At 33.1% G+C, this 10,867-nt stretch overlaps 1 protein-coding gene across 1 annotated transcript; it reads left to right on the plus strand.

Annotated features, from left to right (window-relative positions):
- The first annotated feature begins 4,394 nt into the window (after positions 1-4,394).
- VPS60.1 (SNF7 family protein) lies at positions 4,395-10,803 on the plus strand. The gene is made up of 7 exons (XM_088209509.1): positions 4,395-4,647; positions 5,125-5,276; positions 7,888-7,981; positions 9,065-9,136; positions 9,220-9,331; positions 9,939-10,087; positions 10,433-10,803. The coding sequence occupies exons 1-7, from the start codon at positions 4,579-4,581 to the stop codon at positions 10,484-10,486; spliced, it is 702 nt and encodes a 233-aa protein (XP_088065635.1). The 5' UTR covers positions 4,395-4,578; the 3' UTR covers positions 10,487-10,803.
- The last annotated feature ends 64 nt before the right edge of the window (positions 10,804-10,867 follow it).

Consider the following 10,867-nt stretch of genomic DNA (forward strand, 5'->3'; position numbering starts at 1 on the left):
AATAGTTCTAGAGTCCAGTTTTTTTTTTCTTATGGCCTATAAGGCCTAGCCTCAACTGGATATCTCCAAATATGCAAATGTCTCAAACTAGAGTTCTTGCCCCTCCAAAACTCATAAGTAGTATTTGTAGTTCCTTTAGTTGAAATTCTGTTGAGTAAACATGTTATAGTATTTAATACTTCTCTCTAGAGTGATTCAAGTAAGGTAAAATAACTAATCATACTCCTCATCATATCCTTAAGTATTCTGTTTTACCTTTCAGTAACATCATTCATACTAGGAGAACCTGACATGGTGTATTGTGGGACGATACTAAATTCCTCTAAGAATCGAGCAAATTGCCCTAGACACTGTTAACCTGATCCATAAGGTTTACCATAGTTTTCACCATCACAATTAGATCTAATAGGCTTAATCATTTTGTTGAATTGATTCTCAACTTCTCTTTAAACTCTTGAACACATTTAAGGACTGAGACTTTTCATGAATAAGATATAGGTAGCCATATTTGAAATAATTATCTATAAACGTTATGAAATATTGTTGACCATTTCAAGAAGCCGTAGGGAACTGTCCATAAATATCTGTATGAATGAGCTCTAATACGTTTATAGTCATGTTGGCACCTAATTTCTTAATGTTTGTATGTTTTCTATTGAAACAATGGACACATATGTCAAAATCTGTAAAATCAAAGGGATCTAGAATTTTATCTTATATAATTTTCCTTTGGGAGATATGACATAATCTCTCATACTATATTGAAGTGGAATTCTCCTTGGTTAATTTCTTTTACACCTTTTGACCTGACATGCAATTATTCATTATAAAAAGCAATTATATCAAGCAAATAAAGATTATTATGCATTAATAAATAATCAAACCAACTAGATTTCAATTAAAAAAAAGATTAAAATTTTCATTTCTAAATGAACATAAATAACCAAATTTGTCCAATGCAGAAACAAAAATCACATTTCGTCTAAATGACAGTTTAATAAAAGTATCTTCTAAATCTAAATAAAACTCAGTCCTTAACAACAATCTAAACTTACTAGTTGCTTCTACCTTGACTGGTTTGTCATCGCTTACATAAATGAATATGACATCATCACTTGACTTATGGCAATGAAGGCAACCCTGCATAGACATACTGATGTGAGTTGTGGTACCATAATCTATCCATCAAGTGTGTGTAGGTACAGAAGTTAAATTAACATCAGAATAAACAAAATTAAGAAACATATATTTCTTTGTGTGTCACGCATGTAGTTAGCACATTGCTTCTTCTGGTGTCCCGAAGCTTTACAGAAGAAACAAACGTTTTCGGTCTGAACTTTCTGTTGTTTCTTCTGTTATACTCGAACCACAATAGATTTATCCGTTTTTTTTATTTTATTCTTATCCTCTGAGATCACAGCAAAATGAGCATTCTCTATCCTCTCATACTTGAGTCTTACCTCCTCTTGAGCACAATGAGAAATAAGCTCTGTCAGATTCTAAGTTTCTTTCTGACAATTGTATGTCACATTCAAATGATTAAACTGTGGTGGAAGGAAAATCAAAACATAATATACAAGTACTTCTTCTTAAAATTCCACTATAATTGCTTAGAGCATTGCATGCATATGTGACATCTTCATTACATATTCTCTAATGTTTACAGTTCCTTTATACCTCACGAAAGCAAGAGACGATAGAAGTATATACATCTCTGCCTTATCATTTCTGGTGAAATGTTGTTCTAGAGAATGAAGAAAATTTCTAACTGTTGTGATCTCATCGGACATAGTGCCCCGAAGAACCTCTAGAATAACCCGTTCTATAACCAACATACTCATTTAGTTTGACCGATCTAATCTTTAAACTCTTTCTTTTCCTCAAAGGTACTGTCAGGAGTAATCGGATCGGGTGGATCAACACGTAAAGCACAATCCAAATCCATAACTTCGAGCACAAGTTGAACACTATTCTTCCATTACTTGAAGTTTGTGTCGTTCAACATTGGGATAAAATTAACATTCACAGATATAATTCCAGTAGAAAAGGAAGCTGAACAGAGAACATACAATAGTAAATTAATTAATACTCGCATAAAATTATAAATTATAAAATTTAATAATGAATTTTAAATAAATGTATATTCTCATTTTAAGATACCGAATACTGTATTAATACTCTATCTTTGGATAAAATATTAACTTGTAAGTGATACCCTATAATAATAACTAAATATAGAGAGTAAAAAATATCAAATAATAAACTTTCATTTGAGCCAATTTAAATGTCACATGTTATAGTAAATAACTGTCATGCATTCATTACTACAAAAATAGAATGCAATAATGTTAAATATTAATATTCTTTTGTGTCAATTAATATTCACATAAATTACACTCATACAATTGGTTACATTATGATATAAATAAATTATACACAAAAGATGTCACTTTGATGACATGTTGTATAAATTAATTTATTTCAATATGTATATGCACATACCAATCTTAAAATTCAAAATTAAAACCAAATTGAAACTGAATTAGGAAGAAAATTAACTACAAAATGACCAAAAATACTTTTAAAAAATTCTATTTTTTTGTCAAAAGCTTGACTGTTGACCGATTAAAGTCAACATTGATCGTTGACCATTGACCGATCAACCATTGATCGAGTTAGGTCAACATCCGGTCGGATCCTGGACCAGGTTGGTTTGATCTGGGTCGGCCCAGCCTATACCCATATGAACTTTGGCCTAGCCGAATCGACCTCTTTTTTTTTTCCCCTTTCTTTCTTGTTTTCTTTTGTTTTTTCCCGTCTTGTAGACTAAGCCTGCATAATTTAAATTTAAAAAACACAGAAGAAAACCCAATAAACCCATAACTTAATTTTTTTCTCTTTTTCCTTCTTCTTCTTCATGCCCAAATGGGCTTTTGAGATGCTACAGTAACAGCTGAAAAAACCAGGCGTTACGCGCAAGCTTCGACAACCATTTCAGCTGTCGAACGATCGCGTGACCATCGTGCTTTTTTGTTCATGCAGCGACGGCCGACCACTATTTTTTTTTTGTTTTCTGCTTCATATATATACATATATATATATATCCTAAACTCATATATATATATATATACACACATATTTTCTACTTTAGTTTTTTTGAAATCCATATATATATATTTTTATTTTTTGATTTAAAAATACATATATATATTTTCTGGATCCTAAATATATATTTCTAATCCTTATATATATAGTTCTCAAAATCTAAATTTATAAAAAAAAAAATTGAATCTAAAAAATTAAATACGAGAAATACCCTATTAGTAATTGTTGGAATAAAAATATTTTTCAAATAAATAGATCTGTAAATCTAAACATATAATCTCGTACTGAATCAATAAGAAATGTAAACGGAAGCGTACCTAGATCCATCATAGAAGAATTGTTTGCATCTGACAGTAAAATCTTCCAAATCAATCCGATACATCAAAAAATTAGTTTTTTCTAGTGACAAAATTTAAAAAAAATAAAATGACAATCTTGTCGGGAACCAAAACTGCCTTTTATATTTATAAATTTTTGTAATTCTTATTTTGCTTATTATAAAATGAGAATATTATAAAAATAGTATCTACACATTACAAATTTATAGTTAAGTTCGATACATTAAGACCCAATATTGTTTAAGCATATTTGATCACTTTTAAACGAATCAATTAAATTGATAGTCTGATACACATATCAAAATGCATATTAAGCTCACATGTCAGGAAAAATCCAAGAGTCTAATACTTCGTCCTTATTGTTTATGTTGAAGGTTGCATATTAAGAGAGTTAAAACATAAAAATACTACTAGAATTGATACTATAACAAAAGGATCCTATTAGTGACCTTGAGAAAGATAGAAAAGTCAATCTAAGTAAGTTATAAGCTCGACATGAGCTCTAATTAGTCGTTGAGTTACATGCTTGTGAGTTTATATTGTCATGCTTATAAAATATTTTTTTAAGCATGCACAAACTTCATTAAAGTGACACCAAATTCTGTTAATTAAATAATTATAATAATGAAAATTTATTTTTATTGCAAAATTTAATCATTTTAATATCTATAGTTAATTTAATAGTATACTTAATTCAACATAATATCATATTTTATATTGAATTTTTTTTAAAAAATAAAAAACTCTTTTGACACCGGCAATCCTTGTAAACCACATTGCTAGACTAGGCGGAGAATCTATCCAGAATGGGGACAAATCACAGCACTTCGCCAATTAAACGAATAGAAATCTGCCACGCGTAATGCCCAGGTAGGCTTTGTCTCACCTGATTAGCACCGTTTGCAAAGGTAGGAAATTAAAATTAAATGAAATTTAATTATTTTCTAGGAAATTGCTATTGAATTTCGTCGATAAGATTCTGGCTTCGGGATTGTGGGTTTACACCGTCAAATTCAATAATATGAAGAGCTCATGAAGAGATAATAACTTTGAAGCCCTTGAATTTTCTAGAAACCAGAGTTCTCCGTTTACCTCCCATCAGTTTTTTCGCAGAAGAGGAAAAGGAAGCAACAAAATGAAGAGAGTATTTGGTGTTAAGAAAGAGAAGGAACCTCCTCCGTCCATTCAGGACGCTTCCGATCAGGTTTCTGCTACACTCTTCTTCTTTTTTTTTTTTTTTAATTTTGTTTATAAATCTGTGCATATGCATCTCTAGAATATTTTCTTCTCTGTTTATTGCTTTAATTATTCTGTTCACTCACTCGATTTTACTTTTTTTTTTTTTGTTTCAGCCCGTTTTCTATACCTTTGCTTTAGGTTACCGAGAATTGTGGTGATCTATTAGAAACATAATCAATTTTGTTACGTTTAATTGGTAAACAAACTTTAGGGCATCTTAGGATTTGGGTTTTACGATTATGGCCTTTGAGATTTGGGTTAACTGTGGCTTTTGATTTAGTTTTGATGATAATTGGTACTTCTAATTGTAGTTAGTGATAATGTCTGATGGAGGTGAACTTTAAAGGTTTCCAACATACGGGATGATGTTATCCTTTTCTTTTAGCTGCATTCTTTTGCATATTTTTGTGAATGTATTGATTAGCTGATGTTTTTATTACAGATTAACAAACGAGGGGATACAGTGGAAGATAAGATTAAAAAGTTAGATGCTGAACTTACTAGATACAGAGAACAAATAAAAAAAACAAGACCTGGTCCTGCTCAGGAGGCTATTAAAGCTCGGGCCATGAGGGTTCTAAAGCAGAAAAGGATGTGAGTGTGCTTGATTTACATAAATTCCCATTTATGTATGTTTAGGTTTGATTAATTTTTCTGGGATGCTAGCTGTTTACTTTCTTAAATTGATCTTGTTCTGTAAACAATATCCATGCAAGGAATACTCATATTATATCTTGTTTTTTGTTATACTTCCATCTTAGTATTGGAACAAGATTTCTAGAGATTAGTTCATGGAAGGGGTATCAATTCTATAGAATTAGATGAAGTGAAAAACAGTTCAAAGTGCTAGTGTTTTAAGAGAAGAGAAACGCATTTACAACTTTCAGATGAAAGATGCTCTAATAAAAGACTTAAAGATGTGACAATGACCTTCTCCAACTTGTAAATCTCAGGTTTTTGAAATTTGGAAAAGCTTCTGTTTTAGAGGATAGCTTGATAGTTATGGGCTTTGACCTTTGTGACTTGCTTTTGTCTTGTTGTGGATCAGAATGTTTGATTGGTGAGACTAGCGATTCTGGACTGTGTTCTGATATTTTTTACATGTGATATTATAATTAGCTTGAATTGCTTTGGAAATGCTTAGAAAGGCAATTTGTGCTATTGCAAGGCTAAATTGTAGAATGCACATTTTTTTGTGCCAATTTATTCTGGAAGTTCGTGCTTTTTGCTTCCCTTCACAATCCGCTTAATGCTGATGCTGAACTCTCATCAGGCACCTCTTTACTTCTCATCCATGATCCCACTACACTACAGTCACCAGCACATGCTCTCAAAATCTGTTGTAGTCATCATCTTGGTATTGTTGTACTTGCTAAAACACAAAAGATCCTCGCCAAAACCCTTACAAATTTTACATTTCTTGATATTTAATCTTTGCTTTTAAGTTGCTCACTTTGTTTCCATTCAATATAGAAGCCACTTGTATTTGTGTTAAAATAATATTTCACCCATACACCCTGTAAATCTATGTTTCTTTTTGTTTGGAATCTTTCAGTGAGCCACATGTGAAAAATTGAGACTATAGCCAACAACGCAGCCATAGCTCTGCCAAATCGTAATTATCTTATAAGAGCAAAAAATGTCCTCTCCTAAATCATACTTACTTATGTTATCCTTTAATGTATAGTAATTGCTTTTGGTTCCTCATTTTGCTTCCAGTTTTCTTTCTTCTTTCTTTTCAAAATCGTATCAGCTTTTAGTTTCTTCTCTCTTTTCCCTTGCTCCTTATCTTTATTAAAAAAAAGCTACTGTTCAGCATTTTTGAAGATTCACTAAAAACCCGAATACAAGCAAGAATCCAGGATATACAAATTACAAGCTCTTAAAGGAAAGAAGATCAAAGAGATCCAACATATCCACACCATCAGAGATGGAGTGACCTTTAAGCAAAATATTCTAAACCAATGATATCTGATCTCCTGAAAGAGGGACGATGAGTTGTCATCACCAAGGGGTTGATCACACCCCAATTCGTTTAGATTTTAGACAGCTTGGAAACAAAGAAGACTAGCTCTTAGATGCAGGACATATTCTCTATTCGGCTTGAGGAACAAAAGAGAGTTACCTGCAAGCAACATAGGAAATTCCAATAAATCTCGCCCCCAACCAGTAGGCTAGCTCTCCAACAATTGTCTTCTGTCGCTTTAGAGGTCATGCGATTAAAAGCTTCTATGATGAAAATAATAGTAGAGGAGATATGGTCACCCTCCCCAAGACCTTGAAAGCGGAAAAGAAATCTGAAGGACCCTATTAAAATAGCAGCAAGAATGACAACAATATTTTTTTTTAAAATAAAAGCAAGAATAGCAACTATAATATTATTGTACCCTAATTTTCCTTATCAGTACCCATCCAAGTAGATGAGTTTCCTTCTCAACTTCATAGTTTAACTTCCTTAGGCAGGTAAATATGCCACCGTGTAATTTAAATTCAAAATTGAACCGAACGGGTATAAAGGATTACCAACCCATATTACTAGGATTACTTGCTGCTTCTTTAGACCAGGCATGCCATTAGATTTCAGTGCAATAATCTAGTTCAGCAAATTTGAATGGAGCTTGAACTTCACTAAGATTTAAGTGCTCTGCTTGAGATGGCAGAATTATTTCCAACCCAAGCTACAACAAAATGTTCACATAATTGGCTGACTTGATTTCTTTTCGATTATTATCATTTCCAACAACAGCTGGTGTAAACATTAAGTCCTGTTAGTTTGAACTACCTTCAATACAACTCTGCTGCTAGTACTCATAACTATGCTCTAGGAATACGGGATTTCTGATTATAAACCCTTATGTTTTTGGTTTGACAGCCATGCGCTTAGTTGTGGAAGATTTAGGGGACATCAGAAACACCTTGAGGAACTTGTAAACTTTATATTATATTTTCTTTTATATTCAGGCTGCACCTCCTTGGTTATAGGACCAAAAAATGCATTTCAATCTTTGGTGGGAAATTAGAGGTTTGAAAAAGTTTCGTTCAGTCCAGTCTGGTCAGTTTCTAGACAGATGAATACCCCTACCTTTGGTGCTCTTTAATGAATCTTTCTTTTTCTTCCAAAAGAAGAAAAGTTCTAGCATTATCCTATTGAAAAGAAATCTTTTTAAGTTTCATGGTTTATACAAATTACTAAGCTCTTATACAGGTATGAAGGACAACGTGACATGCTTTACAATCAGACATTCAACCTGGATCAAGTTGCATTTGCTGCTGAAGGCCTTAAAGATGCTCAGCAAACTGTAAGTCCCTTAGTGTTTATGTTCCTTTGTTATAATCATGTGTACTCTGGCAAAGAAGAAATCTCCTTTTTCATTTGTTTGATCATAATCACTCAAAATTTAGCTTGGATAATTACATAATCTAAGACTTTAATATGCTTTTGAGTTGCTTTTGAAGTAGTTTTAGATGAAATCCAGCTTTCTTCTAGGCTGGGCTTAGCTTTCTTTCTAAATTTGATCAACATAAACTTATTTATAAGGAACTTCAAATGAAGCTAAGGCTTATTTCGAGGGTGATTTTTATTTGCAGTTCTATATCTGTGGTATTTGGATAAATCATGGCAATAGTAGCAATAGTATTAGTCTTAGTATTGGTGGCAGTACTAGTAATAGTAGCATGACAATTTACATATATGATTACACCAACAACAAAAGTAGCAGGAATAATGTTAATAGCGTTAAAACAATGAACAGTAGGATTACCATACATCTATCTTACACGCTGTAGATTATATTTTTATTTAAATCTAATTGTAATTATTAGTACAGAAGAAAAGCAGCAACTGCAGCACTAGTAGTAGATAAAGAAGCATGCTGAGAGTATATTTGTTGATATTTATATACAAAGTGTGGCCAATAAAATCTGAAAGCTATTCTGTTGCTACCCTTTTACAGGGTCATACTGTTTGCTATATGGGCTTGTATGAATAAGCTATCGCCGTTGTGAAGTTAGTGTTTATTGTGACAAAACATTGAAGATTACCTAAAATTACATTTAAGTCTGGGATGTATGGGGCTGTGGATTATTTACTTTGAAATATTTGTTTCTCTTGATAGCGCCCCAAGGGGCATGGTTCAAGGCAGTTGAGGCGGAGCTTTATCTGTACCATTTTTGGGACTTTCTGCCTACCTCATAAGAGGTAGGGGTTAAACCATTTGTGAGGAGGAGAAGAATCTGTTCCTACAACAAATGATTTTCTTTTTCTTTTATATTTGAGATTAGTTGAGGTTATTGGCATTGGATTGATGTTAAGATATTTTCAAAGAATAGAATTCTATGGTTGCTTGACTTTGTTATGGGTCAATTTCTTTTGTTCTTGTCAGATGTCAGCTCTGAAATCTGCCAACAAGGAGTTGAAAGGAATGATGAAAACTGTGAAGATTCAAGACATCGATGTGTGTTGAGTTTTTCTGAATTTATACCTTGCTAAGTCCATATTAACTTGAGAACTTCTGTGTTAATCAGTTCTTCCCTGCAGAATTTGCAAGACGAGATGATGGACCTGATGGATGTGAGTAATGAAATTCAAGAGACCTTAGGCAGAAGCTATAATGTGCCTGATGACATTGATGAAGAAGACCTAATGGGTGGTAGGCCTACACTTTACGGGCTTCATAGTTGGTGTGAAGAACGTTTTTTGGATATATGGAGTTTTTTCTGAATTTATTTTACATCTAGAAACTGTCAACATAGGAAGAAGTTAATTGTTCTAGGTCATTATTATTTTACTAGGTTAAGAGCCCACTTAATGCATGTGCATGATCATAATAACCTTCTAAACCTTACCACCTATGCTTGTGTTGTTTGAAAATCTTTTATAACGAAGAAAAACCTAGGTCACAGATTTACAGTTTTTTGTTTCCTAAAAAATACTCTATAGTGAGAGGAATGTAAAATAAATGAGGAAAACATTTAGGAACTTCAAGAAAGTTTGGCATCCCTGTGGGCTGTGTTGCCGAACAATAGTAGGAATGTCTAATCAGAGCACCATGCCTACAATATAAAAAGACTTATTCTGGATGAAACTGCCTTATCAGTGTATTACTGGCATTTGAATCACTGTGACATGAATTCTCATTCAACAATGTCGAAGTCATGCTCTCTCTTATGTACTCTTATTTTCTTTGGAGGGAAAACCAATATAAATTTTCGTTTATTATGCATCCTACTTCACTCTTAACTAATTTGAGGGTACAGAACTCGATGCATTGGAAGCAGACATGGGAAACGAGACAGAAGCTGATGGGGTGCCTTCTTATCTCCAACCTGATTTGGATGCGGAGCTGAACTTGCCTTCAGCACCCATAGGACAAACAGCAGCACCACCTGGCAGATCAAATGTGAAGGTGAATTTGTCATCACAATATTTTTAGTTTTATTTTATTAAAAAGTGCAGGTATATTAAAAAATCTGGTTATGTATGTGATTAAAAGAGGACCTTGGTTCTCTTCCATTTTCCAATTTGCATAATGTCTTATTTGATATTCGTCTTACAAAGTCAATTTTATCCATTAGTCTAACTCTACGTTAAATTATTCCTGGTTTGATCGTTTTCAGACACTCTAGCAATGAAATTATACTAAATGGGTCTTACTCTTCATGGATAGAGCTGTTGAGGATCTCCATTGTTTCTTCTGCATTTATTCATATGCCTTACAGTCTATTGTTGTGTAAATATTTCTGGTTGGCAGGCTGAGGATGAATTTGGATTGCCTGCAGTCCCTCGGGCATCAATTCGTGGATGATGGTTGCTGAGACAATTCATGTAAGGAAACTGGATAGAGTGAGCTCTTGTAAACGTATTGTGCAGAACTTTTGGGATTGTTCTTGTGATTTGTTTATTTTTATCCATTGGTTGTCTTGCATGGAATTATTGTTTACATGCTAAGCGCCATTGCGGACACATACTGTGAGTAACAAGAAAACTCTGTTTGTGGTGGGGGGGGGGGGGGGGGGGAGAATGAATAGGTTGGATGGGATGGAATGAGATGATGATTATTGGTCTTCACAATAAAATCTTATTTTTAATATAACGAATTGGATATAATTGCTTGATGAGAAATTTTTTTTGCTTACCGTAGAGATCAAATAGTTGTTCTCCTTGTCTCCCTCTCCCTTCTTTTTTC

Source organism: Carica papaya, chromosome 8 (genome assembly GCF_054855325.1).
Source record: "Carica papaya isolate Zhongbai chromosome 8, ASM5485532v1, whole genome shotgun sequence".
Lineage (NCBI taxonomy): Eukaryota > Viridiplantae > Streptophyta > Magnoliopsida > Brassicales > Caricaceae > Carica > Carica papaya.

Bases quoted from the DNA above. Each gene is read 5' to 3' on its own strand.
- VPS60.1 (XM_088209509.1), top strand. From the start codon at position 4,579: ATGAAGAGAGTATTTGGTGTTAAGAAAGAGAAGGAACCTCCTCCGTCC. The intron at 9,137-9,219 runs GTGTGTTGAGTT...TCTTCCCTGCAG, and splicing joins TGAAGATTCAAGACATCGAT to AATTTGCAAGACGAGATGAT. The intron at 9,332-9,938 runs GTAGGCCTACAC...TTGAGGGTACAG, and splicing joins TGAAGAAGACCTAATGGGTG to AACTCGATGCATTGGAAGCA.